This window comes from Tachyglossus aculeatus, chromosome 23 (genome assembly GCF_015852505.1).
Source record: "Tachyglossus aculeatus isolate mTacAcu1 chromosome 23, mTacAcu1.pri, whole genome shotgun sequence".
NCBI classification, from domain to species: Eukaryota; Metazoa; Chordata; class Mammalia; order Monotremata; family Tachyglossidae; genus Tachyglossus; species Tachyglossus aculeatus.
This window is the reverse complement of record NC_052088.1, coordinates 37,444,512-37,462,391: the sequence shown is the minus strand read 5'-3', so window position 1 is coordinate 37,462,391 and position 17,880 is coordinate 37,444,512. Positions and strand designations below refer to the sequence as shown.

General features: G+C 54.1%; 1 protein-coding gene across 1 annotated transcript in view; it reads right to left on the bottom strand.

Annotated features, from left to right (window-relative positions):
* Positions 1-17,450, bottom strand: part of JAG2 (jagged canonical Notch ligand 2) — an 86,191-nt gene extending 68,741 nt beyond the window's left edge. The window contains exons 1-2 of the mRNA XM_038765574.1: positions 17,037-17,450; positions 12,269-12,592 (exon numbers count right to left, since the gene is read on the bottom strand). Of these exons, the coding sequence (XP_038621502.1) occupies positions 12,269-12,592; positions 17,037-17,450 (738 nt within the window). The remainder of the gene's footprint in view (positions 1-12,268; positions 12,593-17,036) is intronic.
* Positions 17,451-17,880: the final 430 nt, after the last annotated feature.

Here is a 17,880-nt window from a genome sequence, read left to right as displayed (position 1 = left end):
ATGTCCCACTGACACCTCAAACTTAACATGTCTAAAACCCAACTCATCTTCCCACCCAAACTCTGTCCTCCCCCTGACTTTCCCATCACTGTAGACAGCACCACCATTCTCTCTGTCTTACAAGCCTGTAATCTGGGCATTGTCTTCAACGCATCTCTATCGTTCAACCCCCATAATCAACCTGTCACCAAATCCTGTTGGTTCTACCTTCCCAACATTGCTAAAATCCACCCTTTCTTCTCTATCCAAACTGCTACCCCGCTGATCCATGCACTTATCCTATCCCTCCTCGGCTGCTGAATTAGCCTCCTTGCTGACCTCCCTGCCTCCTGTCTGTCCCCAAACCACAATAACTCTACTACCCAGATGATTTTTCTACCAAAGTTTTCGGTCCATATTTCTCCACTCCTCAAGAACGTCCGGTGGTTGCCCATCCATCTCTGCATCAAACAGAAACTCCTCACCAGCGACTTTAAAGCACTCAATCACCACACCCCGCTAATGTCCCACTACACTCCAGCCCACACACTTAGCTCCTCTACCGCCAACTTACTCACTGAACCTCCATCTCGTCTGTCTCGCTGCCAATCCCCCGTCCTCCTCCTCCCTCTGGCCTGTAACTCCCTCCTTCCCATCCGACAGACCACTGCTCTCCCGCCTTTCGAAGCCTTAGTGAAACTACATCTCCTCCAAAAGGTCTTCCCTAAGTCCTCAATCCCCCCTACTCATTCTGTATCCGATTCCCTCTCTAGACTGTAAGCTCACTGTAGGCAGGGGCCATATCCACTAACTCTATTGTATTGTGCTCTTCCGAGCGTTTAGTATATTGCTCTGCGCACTTTAGTGCTCAATAACTACCACCGATTGATTGAGCCCAACATGGGGCAGGGACTGTGGCCAATCTGATCATCTTGTATCAGCGACCGTGTCTACCAACTCTATTGTACTGTAATAATAATAATGAGTGGCATTTGTTAAGCCCTTTCTATGTGCCAGGCACTGTACTAAGCTCTGCGGTGGATACACACAGTAAATGCTCAATACCTATGATTGAATGAATGAATGGGTGTTGATCCATTCCTCTTATTCATCTTCTAGACTGTGGGCCCTTTGTTGGGTAGGGACCGTCTCTACATGTTACCAACTTGTACTTCCCAAGCACTTAGTACAGTGCTCTGCACACAGTAAGCGCTCAATACGACTGAATGAATGAATGAATGAATGAATAAATACAAGCAAATCGGGTTGGACACAGTTTCCATCCTACATGGGGCCCACAGTCTCAATCCCCATTTTCTTGATGAGGCAACAAGAATCCAGCGCTTACAACAGTGCTTGGCACATAGTAAGCGCTTAACAAATACCATCATCATCATTATTATTATTATAAATGAAGCGACTTGCCCAAAGTCACAGAGCAGACGAGTGGAGGAGCCGGGATTAGAACTTCTGACTCCCAAACCTGTGCTCTAACCACTTTGCCATGCTGCTTCTCACTACGCCATCTTCCAAGCACTTAATACACTACTCTGCACAGAGTAAGTTTTCAATAAATACCACCGATTGATTGAGCCCGACATGGGGCACGGACTGTAATCAATCAATCAATCAATCAATCGTATTTATTGAGCGCTTACTGTGTGCAGAGCACTGTACTAAGCGCTTGGGAAGCCCAAGTTGGCAACATATAGAGACGGTCCCTACCCAACAGTGGGCTCACAGTCTAGAAGAAGATTGACTGTAGTCAATCTGCTGATCTCGTATCTACTCCTGTGTTTAGTACGGTGCTTGGCACACAGTAAGCACTTGCCAAATACCACACTTATTACTTTGGCAAATCTGTTTTTCCTCCTGCCTGGGATTCTCTCCTCTTCTAATTATCCAAGCCGCACCCCTCCACCTCCTTCCCAGCCCCCTCTAAAGCCACGCTTTCCGGGAGGTCTTTCCTGACCATTCCCTCCTTCGTGGGGCTGGTCCGATCCTCACTGCCTGCGGGGAAGGAAGGCGCCTTCTTGACTTCTTTACTCTTGGCTTCCCCGTGGCCTGTGGCAGCTGCCTATGGACATTTGCCCAAAGTCACAAAGGAGGGCCTGGAATGCCCTCCTTCCTCAAATCCAACGGACAATGACTCTCCCCCACTCAAGGTCATATTGAAGGCCCATCTCCTCCAGGAGGCCTTCCCTATGCCTTTCCTCTTCTCCCACTCCCTCTACGTCACCCTGACTTGCTCCCTTTGTTCTTCCCCTCTCCCAGCCCCACAGCACTTATGTCCATATCCGTCATTTATTTATTTCCACTAATGTCTGTCTCGCCCTCTCTAGACTGTAAGCTCGTCATGGGCAGGGAATGTGTCTGTTTAGTGTTGTATTGCACTCTCCCAAGTGCTTAGTACAGTGCTCTGCACCCGTTAAGTGCTCAGTAAATACGACTGAATGTCTGCTGTACATCTGACCTCATGCAGACTGTGAGCTCACTGTTGGGTAGGGACTGTCTCTATATGCTGCCAATTTGTACTTCCCAAGTGCTTAGTACAGTGCTCTGCACATAGTAAGCGCTCAATAAATACGATTGATGATGATGATGATGTTCCTGCCCAGCTCTCTGCACTGCCCTCGAAGCTCCTCAAGGACAATTCTGTTGAAGCTCCTGCATGTACCCAGGTGCCCAGAGAGGAGTCCAGCACAGAGCCCAGCAGAGCATCAAACGTGGTACCCAATCCAGTGCTTAGCTTGGCACAGAGTGAGGGACCGTCTCTATATGTTGCCAACTTGTACTTCCCAAGTGCTTAGTACAGTGCTCTGCACACAGTAAGTGCTCAATAAATATGATTGAATGAATGAGCCAACTTGTACTTCCCAAGTGCTTAGTACAGTGCTCTGCACACAGTAAGTGCTCAATAAATACGATTGAATGAATGAACAACTACCATAATTATTAATACAGAGCCCAGTGTCCAGCCCGGCATCCAACACTGTGCCCAGGACAGCATCCAGCATGGAACCCGGTATAGCATCCAATACAGTCCCCAACTTGGCGCCCAGCACAACATCCTGCATGGAGCCCAGTACAGCGCTCAGCCCCGAGCTCAGCATAGAGCGCTCAGCACAGCACCTAACATTAGGCCCAACACGGCACTCACTACACATCCCAGCCTGGAAAAACCCAGCATTCTCTATCAATCAATCGATCCCGTTTATTGAGCACTTACTGCGTGCAGAGCGCTGGACTAAATACTTGAGAGGGGAAAATTGAGTAAGTAGACATGATCTCAGCCCTGATGGAGCCTACAATCTAACCGGGGAGACAGCCATAAAATAAATGACTGGTGGGGGAAATGGGAGAGTGAAAGGCTAATGTCCAGAAGTGCTGAAGGACAGAGTGGGGAGGATAGCAAGTGCTTAAGGGTACAGATCCATGTACAGGGGTGATGCAGATTTGTACAAATTTATTACTGTATTTATTTTACTTGTACATATTTACTATTTTATTTATTTTGTGAATGATGTGCATCTAGCTTTACTACTATTTATTGTGATGACTTGACACCCGTCCACATGTTTTGTTTTGTTTTGTCTGTCTCCCCCTTCTAGACTGTGAGCCCGTTGTTGGGTCTTCTAGACTGTGAGCCCACTGTTGGGCAGGTTCCGTCTCTAAATGTTGCCAACTTGTACTTCCCAAGCGCTTAGTACAGTGCTCTGCACACAGTAAGCCCTCAATAAATACAATTGAATGAATGAGTAGGGACCGTCTCTATATGTTGCCAACTTGCACTTCCCAAGCTCTTAGTAGTACAGAGCTCTGCACACAGTAAGCGCTCAATAAATACGATTGAATGAATGAATGAATGAGTAGGGACCGTCTCTGTATGTTGCCAACTTGTACTTCCCAAGCGCTTAGTAGTACAGTGCTCTGCACACAGTAAGCGCTCAATAAATACGATTGAATGAATGAATGAATGGAGTAGGGACTGTCTCTGTACGTTGCCAACTTGTACTTCCCAAGCGCTTAGTAGTACAGTGCTCTGCACACAGTAAACACTCAATAAATATGATTGAATGAATGAATGAATGAGTAGGGACCGTCTCTATACGTTGCCAACTTGTACTTCCCAAGCGCTTAGTAGTATAGTGCTCTGCACACAGTAAGCGCTCAATAAATACGATCGAATGAATGAATGAATGCAGAAGGGAGTAGGAGAAATGAAGGTTTAATCAGGGAAGGCCTCAAGGAGGAAACGTAATTTTAGGAGGGCTTTGAAGGCGGGGAGAGCGGTGGACTGTCGGACGTAAATGGGGAGGGAGTCCCAGGGCCGGAGGGAGGATTTGGGCGAGGGGTCGATGGCAGGAGACGAGATCAAGGCCCGGTGAGTAAGCTGGTGTCAGAGGAGCGGAGTGTGTGAGTGGGAGAGAAGCCAAGAGAGGTAGGAGGAGGAGCAGTCTACCCCAGTCACACTCAAAGTCCCAGTCCCTTCCGGACACCCCCCACCTCAGACACCTGCAACCTGCCCTTCTCTCTGGGCGTTCATTCATTCGATTGTATTTATCGAGGTCTTACAGTGTGCAAAGCACTGGTCAGAGGGCCGGGGGCTGCTCAGTCACAGCCCTCCCAATAATAATAATAGTGATGTTGGTATTTGTTCAGCGCTTACTACGTGCAAGGCACTGTTCTATGCGCTGGGGTAGATACAAGGTAATCAGGTTGTCCCACGTGGGACTCACAGTCTTCATCCCCATTTTCCAGATGAGGGAACTGAGGCCCAGAGAAGTTAAGTGACTTGCCCAAAGTCGCACAGCTAACAAGTGGCAGAGCCGGGATTTGAACCCACGACCTCTGACTCCAAAGCCCGTGTTCTTTCCACTGAGTCACGTTGCAATGCCTCTTTCAGTGCCTCTCTCGCCCCCAATCCACACCAACCCCTAAACGCCACTAAGCCGCCATTTAGTCTTCTAGACTATGAGCCCACTGTTGGGTAGGGACCGTCTCTAAATGTTGCCAACTTTTACTTCCCAAGCGCTTAGTACAGTGTTCTGCACGCAGTAAGCGCTCAATAGATACGATTGATTGACTTAGTCTTCTAGACTGTGAGCCCACTGTTGGGTAAGGACCGTCTCCATATGTTGCCAACTTGTACTTCCCAAGCACTTAGTACAGTGCTCTGCACACAGTAAGCGCTCAATAAATACGATTGAATGAATGAATTTAAACAGGAAGCGGTGTGACCGAGCAGGAAGAGCCCAGGCCTGAGAGTCAGAGGACCTGGGTTCTGACGCCAGTTTAATTTAATTATGGCATTTATTAAGCACTTACTATGTGCAAAGCACTGTTCTGGTGTAGATACAAGGTAATCCGGTTGTCCCACGTGGGGCTCACAGTCTTCATCCCCATTTTACAAATGAGGGAACTGAGGCACAGAGAAGTTAAGTGACTAGCCCAAAGTCACCCAGCTGACAAGTGGCGGAGCCGGGATTTGAGAAGCAGCGTGGCTCAGTGGAAAGAGCCCGGGCTTTGGAGTCAGAGGTCATGGGTTCGAATCCCAGCTCCACCAATTGTCAGCTGTGTGACTTTGGGCAAGTCACTTAACTTCTCTGTGCCTCAGTTACCTCATCTGTAGAATGGGGATTAAGACTGTGAGCCCCACGTGGGACAACCTGATCACCTTGTAACCTCCCCAGCGCTTAGAACAGTGCTTTGCACATAGTAAGCACTTAATAAATGCCATCATTATTATTATTATTATTTGAACCCATGCCCTCTGACTCCAAAGCCCGGGCTCTTTCCACTGAGCCACGCTGCCTCACAGGCAGTTCTGCCAAGCGCCTGCCTGTGACCTTGGACGAGTCACTTAGCTTCCCCGGACCTCAGCTTCCACATGCGCACAGGAAGCGCTCAATAAATACGATTGAACGGGTGAATCTGTAAAATGGAGTTTCAACATCCATTCTCCCTCCGAAACCGCGAGGTCCAAGTGGGTCAAGGACTACGTCTAATCTGACTACTACTACTACTAATGACGGCATTTGTTAAGCGCTTACTGTGTGCAAAGCACTGTTCTAAGCGCTGGGGGGGATACAAGGTGATCAGATTGTCCCTCGTGGGGCTCACAGTCTTAATCACCGTTTTACAGATGAGGTCACTGAGGCTCAGAGAAGTTAAGTGACTCTCCCAAGGTCACACAGCGGACATGTGGCGGAGCCAGAACTCATGACCTCTGATTCCCAAGCCCGTGCTCTTTCCACTGAGCCACGCTGCTGCTCTTATTATCCTCTATCTTCCCCAGCACGTAGCCCGGTGCTTGCCACACAGCTGCCACAATGATTATTTTTTTATCATTATTGACGGCCACGGCACCCCAGTCCTCTCCTAGACATGTGACACCTGGGACCCAGGAACCGGGGGGTGGCCACCCGGGAAATGGGAAGATGGGGCCTCTCTCATCCCCCTTTTCCACCCATCCGGAAAGGGAAGACAGGACTGGGGTGACTGAGGAGCAATTTAGGAAGGTCATGGTGTGATCATCATCATCATCATCATCATCAATCGTATTTATTGAGCGCTTACTATGTGCAGAGCACTGTACTAAGCGCTTGGGAAGTACAAATTGGCAACATCTAGAGACAGTCCCTACCCAACAGTGGGCTCACAGTCTAAAAGGGGGGAGACAGAGAACAAAACCAAACATACTAACAAAATAAAATAAATAGGATAGGTACAAGTAAAATAAATAAATAAATAGAGTAATAAATATGTACAAACATATATACAGGTGCAGTGGGGAAGGGAAGGAGGTAAGATGGGGGGGATGGAGAGGGGGACGAGGGGGAGAGGAAGGAAGGGGCCCAGTCTGGGAAGGCCTCCTGGAGGAGGTGAGCTCTCATGCCCACAGCCTCACGGTCCACCTTGAAAACAGGCAAGGACACCGGGCAGATTTTACAAGGAGGGGTATCCAGCCCACCCGGAGTCTACACTGCTGACTCCGACCCGCGCAGCCGCTCAACCCCAGAGCCTAAACGGCCGACTCCGGCCCAAGCCAGGAAGCCCCAGGGGTGGGCCTGAAGGCTCGCAAGCCCACCCTGAAGTCCCACGGCAAGCACCGCTTCTTTTCCCGACCCGTCTCCGTGCCCTACGCCCGCTGCGGGCACGAGCGGACCCTTCTCCCAACCCCTTTGGCCCCGGCACCACCAGAAGTGAACCTGGCTCCCAAGATGGCAGCCCAAACGCCAACCAGCAGCCAGATGGGCCACCTCAGCGTGCTCGGCCCCGGGCCCGCAATGCAGGGAAGACGCAACCCTCGAGGAGACGATCGACAGCCCTGGCGGGGTGGCCAGCCCCAGAGCTGAGGGGCCACGAGAGAGGCTCTGTCCCCCCCCACCAGGTCCCACCCGCCACATTCCTGGGCTGCTCCCCGCCCTCCTCCCCTCCCTCCCTCCCTCTGCGGCGGCGGCTGCCAGTTCTGTGCAGAAAACACATCCTCAGGTGGTGATTTTAGGACATTTCTGGCTGGGCCCCAGCGGCGGCGCCTCGCAGACCCAGTTGACGGGCAAGCGGCGTCTCTGTTCGGGCCTGCTGGAGTGGTTGGCGGTGGGTGGGGCGCCCGCCCGCCTGCCCGTGTTTGTCGTGACCGCCGAACCGGAGAGAGATCAACAGAGGTGGAGACGGGCCGCCGCCGCCGCCAGTCACCCCTGCCCTCACCGGGTGGGGAAACTGAGGCCCAGAGGCACCGTCCCAGCCCCGGGAGGGAGAGGCGGCAGGGCCACGGGCCCCAGCCACGGGAGGAAAAAGCCACCTTTCAGGAGCCTTCAGGGGCACTCCCAGGGAATAGAAGGCACGTGGTTGCCCGTGCGGGCCTTTCGGGATGCCCGGGGGTGGGCTCTGGACCCCAGCTCTGTCCAAAGCCCACGCTCGTGGAGCCGGCTCCCGGCGTGGGCTAGGCCGGGCCCAGGCCCTGTTCCCGCCTCACCTCGAGGCTTCCCAGCCTTTCCAGCCCACTCCCTGGGAGCACCTGGGCCCTGAGCTCTGGGGAGGAGGGGGATTCACCCCACCCAGGAGCCGGGACCAGCAGGAGCACAGGGGAAAGGCTCTGCTAGGCTCCAACTGCGGAAAACATCCAAAATTCCAACCAGACATCGCCCCTCGGCACCAGCTCGTGAGGGGGGCTGCCCCCCACCGCCTCCCTGCCCCACCCCACCAGGTGTCCACCCACACCTGAGCTTCCCGGCAGGAGTCCCTGCCCCATTAACCCTTCACCAACAGTCATCATCGATCGTATTTATTGAGCGCTTACTGTGTGCAGAGCACTGTACTAAGCGCTTGGGAAGTCCAAGTTGGCAACATATAGAGACAGTCCCTACCCAACAGTGGGCTCACAGTCTAAACCTGCCCAGTCGGCTGTCCCAGTCCCATTCCGCTTCTCCCTGCTGCCTCACACTGAATCTCTGTCTCTATATGTTGCCACCTTGTACTTCCCAAGCGCTTAGTCCAGTGCTCTGCACACAGTAAGCGCTCAGTAAATACGATTGAATGAATGAATGGCCTGGTGAGGACCAGGGTGAGGGGCTGAGGGTGTCCTGCGGCCCTTTGAGGGTGGGGACGGGGATGGTAACGGGGGAAACCTTGCAGTCACAGCCAGCCACTCTCCAAACTGAAACAAGTCACCTACCCCGTGCCCAGGATGTCAGGAGGAGAAGAAGAAGCGTGGCCTGGCGGACAGAGCTTGGCCCTGGGAGTCAGTAGGACCATTCATTCATTCATTCATTCATTCAATCGTATTTATTGAGCGCTTACTGTGTGCAGAGCACTGGACTAAGCGCTTGGGAGAGGACAAGTCTGCAAGGACCAGGGTTCTTCTAATCCCAGCTGCCTGCTGTGTGACCAGAGACGCAGCGTGGCTCAGTGGAATGAGCACAGTCTTGAGAGTCAGAAGTCGTGGGTTCTAATCCCGGCTGTGTGACTCTGGGCAAGTCACAACTTCTCTGTGCCTCAGTTCCCTCATCTGTAAAATGGGGACTAAGACTGTGAGCCCCACATGGGACAACCTGATTACCTTGTATCTTCCCCAGCGCTTAGAACAGTGCTTGGCACATAGTAAGTGCTTAACAAATGCCGTCATTACGTGGGCAAGTCACTTCGCTTCTCCGAGCCTCACTTCCCTCATCCGTAGAACAGGGATTAAGGCTGTGAGCCCCATGTGGGACAGGGACTGCGTCCAATCGGATAAACTTGGATCTACCCCAGAACTTGGGGTGCAGCGCCTGGAAGCCGGTAACTGTTTAACAAAACACCACCGCAGGAGGCTGGCTCGGCCTGCAGCCCTTGGGGGGACACAGCTACCCGTACCCTTGGGTCTCCAGTTGACTGGCCCCCCCAACCCTAATTTCCCTGCGGAGAGGCCCAGCAACAATCTCAATAATAATAATAATAATGATGGCATTTATTAAGTGCTTACTATGTGAAAAGCACTGTTCTAAGCGCTGGGGAGGTTACAAGGTGATCAGGTTGTCCCACAGTGGGCTCACAGTCTTCATCCCCATTTTACAGATGAGATACCTGAGGCCCAGAGAAGTGAAGTGACTAGCCCAAAGTCACACAGCTGACAAGTGGCGGAGCTGGGATTTGAACCCATGACCTCTGACTCCAAAGCCCGGGCTCTTTCCACTGAGCCACGCTGCTTCAATCTCAAGCCACACAGCCTTTCTGGAGCCCCCCTGGAATAAATTTCTCACCCAGGACATGGACACACCCAAGGCCACCCTCTGACCCTCGGGGGCACGGCATGGTCCCGGGAATGCAGAAACATTTCCAGCAATCTCACCTAAATCCTTCCTACCAGGGGGTGAGCTCGCTCCCTCCTGCTCTAGGCTGGCCCTAATCTCCCCTCCTCCAGGAAGCCCTCGGGGGCCCCAAAGTCAGAAGGGAAGGGGCCAGGTGACCCAATACCCAGGGGTGGGGGTGGACAGACGGACGGGGATGGGCTGGTGTCGGCCTCTTCCAACGGGTGCTATAAGCGAAGCACAACTATAGTAATAATGGTATTCGTTAATACTACTACTAGAACAGTGCTTTGCACATAGTAAGCACTTAATAAATGCCATTATTATTATTATTACTACTACTAAAAATAATAACTGCGAGGCCGTTGTTGGGTTGGGACCGCCTCTATCTGTTGCCGACTTGTTCTTCCCAAGCACTTGGTACAGTGCTCTGCACACAGTAAGCGCTCAATAAATACGACTGAATGAATGGTACTTGTCAAGCGCTTACTATGTGCCAAGAGCGTACTAAGCGCTGGGGTGGATGCAAGCAAATCTGGTTGGACGCAGTCCCTGTCCCTCTTGAGGCTCACAGCCTTCACCCCCACTTTACAGATGGGGCAACTGGGGCCCAGAGAAGTGACTTGCCCAAGGTGACCCAGCAGACAAGCGGCGGAGCCGGGATTAGAACCCATGACCTTCGGACTCCAGGCCCGTGTTTCTTCTAGTCGGCTGCGTCGCCAGGGGCTTATTTTAGCCAAGCACTGATCTAAGCGCTGGGTAATTGGGTTGCCCCTCCTTGGGGCTCACATGTTTCATCCTCATGGGGTAGCTAAGGCCAAGAGAAGTGAAATGACTTGTCCAGGGTCACACGGCAGGGCAACTATGCACGCCCACCTGCTGGCATGCACACACAAGCTCCGGTGCCACTCAGTGGGGAGGGCGCCCCCTGCCGGCCACTCGGCCACCCGGGACGGAGGGGGGTGATGGGGGAGACTCCCTCCCAGCCATAATCACAATAATCATAATTATGATATCTGTTAAACGCTTACTATGGGCCAGGCACTGTACTAAGCGCTGGCGGGGATACGAACAAAAATCAGGTAGGGCGCAGTCCCTGTCCCACGTGGGGCTCAAAGGCTCCGTCCCTTTTCCAGATGGGGTCACTGAGGCCCAGAGAAGAGCAACAATTGGTATCTGTTGAGCGCTTACTACGTGCCGAGCACTGCTCTAAGCACTGGGGTAGATCCAAGGTTGTCCCATGAGGGGCTCACAGTCTTCATCCCCTGAGCCCGCTGGTGGGCAGGGACTGTCTCTATGTGTTGCCGACTTGTACTTCCCAAGCGCTTAGTACAGTGCTCTGCATACAGTAAGCGCTCAGTAAATACGATTGATTGATTGATTGATGAGGGAACTGAGGCCTGGAGAAGTGAGGCGACTTGCCTCGAGTCACCCAGCAGACAAGTGGAGCCCGGATAATAATAGTAATGACGACGATGGTATTTATTAAGCGCTTACTATGTGCCAGGAACTGTACTAAGCGCTGCAATGTGGCTCGGTGGAAAGAGCAAGGGCTTTGGAGTCAGAGGTCATGGGTTCAAATCCCGGCTCCACCAGTTGTCAGCCGTGTGACTTTGGGCAAGTCACTTCACTTCTCTGGGCCTCGGTTACCTCATCTGCAAAATGGGGATTAAGACTGTGAGCCCCCCGTGGGACAACCTGACCAATTGTCAGCTGTGTGACTTTGGGCAAGTCACTTAACTTCTCTGTGCCTCAGTTCCCTCATCTGTAAGACGGGGATTGAGACTGTGAGCCCCCCGTGGGACAACCTGATCTCCTTGTAACCTCCCCAGTGCTTAGAACAGTGCTTTGCACATAGTATGCGCTTAATAAACGCCATCATTATTATTATTACTGCAACCTCCCCAGCACTTAGAATAGTGCTTTGCACATAGTAAGCGCTTACGAAATGCCATCATTATTATTATTACTACAAGCAAATGGGGTTGGACACGGTCCCTGTCCCACGTGGGGCTCCCAGTCTCAATCCCCATTTTCCAGATGAGGTCACTGAGGCCCAGAGGAGTGAAGCGACTCGCCCAAGGTCACCCTGGCAGACCAGTGGCGGAGCCGGGATGAGAATCCATGACCTTCTGAATCCCAGGCCCGGACCGCCGCCCCGGCCCGGGCCGTGAGACTGGACCAGGGTGAGGCGGCCGGGCCGGGGCGGTCCGGCCATCCGCATGGAAGTCAGAGGTGGCGGGTTCTAATCCCGGCTCCGCCACTCGTCAGCTGTGTGACTTCGGGCGAGTCCCTTCGCTTCTCTGGGCCTCAGTTATCTGTAAAATGGGGATGAAGGCTGTGAGCCCCACGTGGGACAACCTGATGACCTTGGATCGCCCCCAGAGCTTAGGACGGTGCGCGGCCCATAGTGAGCGCCTCGCGAGTACCATTATTATTATCCGTGTGTCCCCCCGCCCTGTCCTCCCCGCTCCCCGGCCCGGCCTTGGCGAGGCCCTTACCGGCCAGGCGTACTGGAAGGGGATGACCACTCGTCCGGGCTGCGGGGCCGTGCCTCGGCGTCCAGGGGTGGGGGCGGGCAGGCGGAAGGTGTTCCCCCCGAGGACAGGCGTGGCCCCGTGTCCGTAGCTGCAGGCCCCGGTGGCGGTGACCTTGGCCTGGTACTCCTTGAGGCAGACCCTCACGTAGGTGTCGCACTCGTCGTGCCCGCAGGCCGCGGCCGGGCCTGGCCGCTCGCCGTCGCAGCACTCTCCGCTCAGCAGCTCCCCGTTGGCGTTGCGCACTGACCGCAGCTGCAGCTCGAAATAGCCCATGGGCCGGGCGGCCTGCGGGGACGGACCCACGGACGGTGGGACGGACGGACGGGCGGCTCAGACGCCGCCCCCCGCTCCCCCCGGGGGGACAAGAAGGACCGGCTCGGTGACCGGGCCGCCTTTGCCAAAGGGCCGGACCTCGACAAAAGCCGGAGGAGATCTCGAGGGGGCGAGGGACACGGTGGGCAAAGTCTAGGGTGGGCAAGGGGCGGACACGGTGGGCACAGCTGGCAGAGACCTCGAGTGGGCTGAGGGGTGATGGTGGGCCAAACCTCGAGTGAGCATGGGGCGGACAGGGTGGGCAAAACCTCGACCACAGCCGGCAGAGACCTCGAGTGGGCTGAGGGGTGATGGTGGGCCAAACCTCGAGTGGGCATGGGGCGGACAAAGTGGGCAAAACCTCGACCACAGCCGGCAGAGACCTCGAATGGGCTGAGCGGTGATGGTGGGCCAAACCTCAAGTGGGCAGGGGGTGGACATGGCGGGCAAGACCCTGACCACAGCCAGCAGAGACCTCGAGTGGGCTGAGGGGTGACGGTGGGCCAAACCTCGAGTGGGCAGAGGGTGGGCACGGTGGGCAAAACCTCGTCCACAACGGGCAGGGACCTTGATTGGGCTGAGGGGTGACAGTGGGCAAAACCTCGAGTGGGCAGGGGGCGAACACCGCGGGCAAAATCTCATCCACCACGGGCAGAGACCTCGACTGGGCTGAGGGGTGACAGTGGGCAAAACCTCGAGTGGGCAGGGGGCGGACACCGCGGGCAAAACCTCATCCACAACGGGCACAGACCTCGAGTGGGCTGAGGGGTGACGGTGGGCCAAACCTCGAGTGGGCAGGGGACACAGTGGACTAAAACTCGTCCACAATGGCAGAGACCTCGAGTGGGTTGGGTGGGGGGCACGGTGGGCCAAACCTCGAGTGGGCAGGGGACACGATGGACTAAAACTCTTCCACAACGGCAGAGACCTCGAGTGGGCCGGGTGGGGGGCACAGTGGGCCAAACCTCGAGTGGGCAGGGGGCGGACACGGTGGGCAGAACCTCGCCCACAACCGGCAGAGACCTCGAGTGGGCTGAGGGGTGACGGTGGGCAAAATCTCGAGTGGGCAGGGGACACTGTGGACTAAAACTCGTCCACAACGGCAGGGACCTCGAGTGGGGGGCACGGTGGGCATAAACCTCGGGTGGGCGGGGCACACGGTGGGCAAAATCTCGAGTGGGCAGGGGACACTGTGGACTAAAACTCGTCCACAACGGCAGGGACCTCGAGTGGGGGGCACGGTGGGCATAAACCTCGGGTGGGCGGGGCACACGGTGGGCAAAACCTCGCCCACAACGGGCAGAGACCTCGGGTGGGCTGAAGAGGGACGGTGGGCAACACCTCGCCTGCAACTCTTCTAGACTGGGAGCCCCCTGTTGCGTAGGGACCGTCTTCTATGCTGCCAACTTGGACTTCCCAAGCGCTTAGTACAGTGCTCTGCACACAGTAAGCGCTCAATAAATACGATTGAATGAATGAACGGGCAGAGATCCCGAGCTCGGCCCTGATGATAATCCTTATTCGCCGGCGCTCAGTTCAGTGCCTGGCCCCCAGTGAGCGCTCCCCACCATCCTTCTCCCGCAGGAGCTGCCAGGCCCCCGCCCTCTTGCTGCAATTCATTCATTCATGCATTCAATCGTATTTATTGAGCGCCTACTGCGTGCAGAGCACTGTACTAAGCGCTTGGGAAGTCGGCAACGTCTAGAGACGGCCCCTACCCAACGGCGGGCTCACAGTCTATTCATTCACTCATTCATTCAATCGTATTTATTGAGCGCTTACTGCGTGCAGAGCACTGTACTAAGCGCTTGGGAAGTCCAAGTCGGCAACGTCGAGAGACGGCCCCTACCCAACGGCGGGCTCACAGTCTAGTCATTCATTCATTCAATCGCATTTATTGAGCGCTTACTGTGTGCAGAGCACTGTACTAAGCGCTTGGGAAGTACAAGTCGGCAACATATAGAGACGGCCCCTACCCAACATTGGACTCTCAGTCTATTCATTCAATCGTATTTATTGAGCGCTTACTGTGTGCAGAGCACTGTACTAAGCGCTTGGGAAGTCCAAGTCGGCAACGTCTAAAGACGGCCCCTACCCAACAGTGGGCTCACAGTCCATTCATTCATTCAATCGTATTTATTAAGCGCTTACTGTGTGCAGAGCACTGTACTAAGCGCTTGGGAAGTCCAAGTCGGAAACATAGAGAGACGGCCCCTACCCAACAGCGGGCTCACAGTCTAGAAGGGGGAGACAGACAACAAGACAAAACGTATAAACGAAATAAAATCAATAGAATAAATCTGTACAAATAAAATAAATAGAGTAATAAATCCGTACAAACATATATACAGGTGCTGTGGGGAGGCGAAGGAGGTAAGGCGGGGGGGGGGGGGGGGGGGGGGCGGGGATGGTGTCTGGGGCCTCTTTTAGACTGTGAGCCCGCTGTTGGGTAGGGACCGTCTCTCTATGTTGCCAACTTGGACTTCCCAAGCGCTTAGTCCAGTGCTCTGCACACAGTAAGCGCTCAATAAATACGATTGAATGAATGAATGAACGACCGTCCCTATACGTTGCACAACTTGGACTTCCCAAGCGCTTCGTCCAGTGCTCTGCACACGGTAAGCGCTCAATAAATACGATTGAATGAATGACCGTCTCTGTATGTTGCCAACTTGGACTTCCCAAGTGCTTAGTCCAGTGCTCTGCACACAGTAAGCGCTCAATAAATACGATGGAATGAATGACCGTCTCTGTATGTTGACAACTTGTCCTTCCGAAGTGCTTAGTCCAGTGCTCTGCACACAGTAAGCGCTCAATAAATACGATTGAATGAATGACCGTCTCTGTATGTTGACAACATGGACTTCCCAAGTGCTTAGTCCAGTGCTCTGCACACAGTAAGCGCTCAATAAATACGATTGAATGAATGACTGTCTCTATATGTTGTCAAGTTGTCCTTCCCAAGCGCTTAGTCCAGTGCTCTGCACACAGTAAGCGCTCCATAAATACGGCTGAATGAATGAACGACCGTCTATGTTGCCAACTTGGACTTCCCAAGCGCTTAGTCCAGTGCTCCGCACACAGTGAGCGCTCCATAAATACGACTGAATGAAATACGATTGAATGAATACGACTGAATGAATGAATGACCGTCTCTCTATGTTGCCAACTTGTCCTTCCCAAGCGCTTAGTCCAGTGCTCCGCACACAGTAAGCGCTCCATAAATACGACTGAATGAATGAATGACCGTCTCTCTATGTTGCCAACTTGTCCTTCCCAAGCGCTTAGTCCAGTGCCCTGCACACAGTAAGCGCTCAGTAAATACGACTGAATGAACGACCGTCTCCCTATGTTGCAAACCTGGAGTCCGAAGCCCACTGTTGGGTAGGGACTGTCTCTATGTGTTGCCAATTTGTACTTCCCAAGCGCTTAGTACAGTGCTCTGCACATAGTAAGCGCTCAATAAATACGATTGATTGATTGATTAGCCCAGCGCTCCGCACACAGTAAGCGCTCCATAAATACGACTGAATGAATGAACGACCGTCTCTCTATGTTGCCAACTTGTCCAGCGCTCCGCACATAGTAAGCGCCCCATAAATACGACTGAATGAATGACCGTCTATGTTGCCAACTTGTCCTTCCCAAGCGCTTAGTCCAGTGCTCTGCACATAGTAAGCGCTCCATAAATACGACTGAATGAATGAACGACCGTCTCTCTATGTTGCCAACTTGTCCAGCGCTCCGCACACAGTAAGCGCCCCATAAATACGACTGAATGAATGAACGACGGTCTCTCTATGTTGCCAACTTGTCCAGCGCTCCGCACATAGTAAGCGCACCATAAATACGACTGAATGAATGAACGACGGTCTCTCTATGTTGCCAACTTGTCCTTCCCAAGCGCTTAGCCCAGCGCTCCGCACACAGTAAGCGCTCCATAAATACGACTGAATGAATGAACGACGGTCTCTCTATGTTGCCAACTCGACCAGCGCTCCGCACATAGTAAGCGCCCCATAAATACGACTGAATGAATGAACGACCGTCTCTCTATGTTGCCAACTTGTCCTTCCCAAGCGCTTAGTCCAGCGCTCCGCACACAGTAAGCGCTCCATAAATACGACTGAATGAATGAATGACCGTCTCTCTATGTTGCCAACTCGTCCAGCGCTCCGCACATAGTAAGCGCCCCATAAATACGACTGAATGAATGAACGACCGTCTCTCTATGTTGCCAACTCGCCCAGCGCTCCGCACATAGTAGGCGCCCCATCAATACGACCGAATGAATGAACGACGGTCCCTCTCCGTTGCCCAACGCTCCGCACACAGTAAGCGCTCCACAAATAGGGTTGAATGACTGAATGAATGGGTCGGGCGGGGGCACCGTGTGCCCACCCGGGCCCGGGCTTACCTGGAGGCAGAGGGCCAGCAGCAGCAGCAGCAGGAGCAGCAGCCGGCCCGGGCGCCGCGGGGGGGCGGGCGCCGCCGCCGTCGCCGCCGCCGGTGGCGCGGGGTGCCCGCGGGTTGGGGCGTCAGGGGGCATGCCGCCCGCTGCCCGCTGCTGCCCGCTGCCCGCCGCCTGGGCAAGGGGCTCCGCGGGGGCGGGCGGGGCTGCGGGTCCCGGCCTGCTGCGCCCCCGGGCGGGGGGGACCCGCGCATCGGCTGGCGCGGCCGGGCGAGTGGGCACCGCGAGCGGGCGGGCACCGCGGGCGAGTGGGCACCGCGGGCACCGCGGGCGGGCGAGCGGGCACCGCGGCAACGCCGAAGGACCGGCCGTCGCCCCGGCCACCGCCCCTCTGCCGCCCCCGCCCAGCTCCCCGCCCATTGGGCCCCGGCCCCCGCCCTCATCTGCATATTCATAAGAGGGGGCGTGTCCCCGTCGGGGGGCGGGGCCGGGCGGCGCGGCCTATCAGAGCGCGCGGCCGCCGCCGATCGTTCATTCATTCGCCCCTTCAGGCATTCGTTCATTCCCATCGTCACGATGACGCAATGCATAGAGACACCTGTAGAGACGTATAGATGGGGCCGCCGCCGTTCGTTCAGTCGCCCCTTCAGGCATTCATTCATTCCATCGTCAAGATGATGGTATCTATATATATATATATATATATATATATATATATATATATATATATATACATACACACACACCTGTATATATGTGTATATGTATGTGTGTGTATATATATATATACATACATATACACATATATACAGGTGTGTGTATGTATATATATATATATATATACATACAC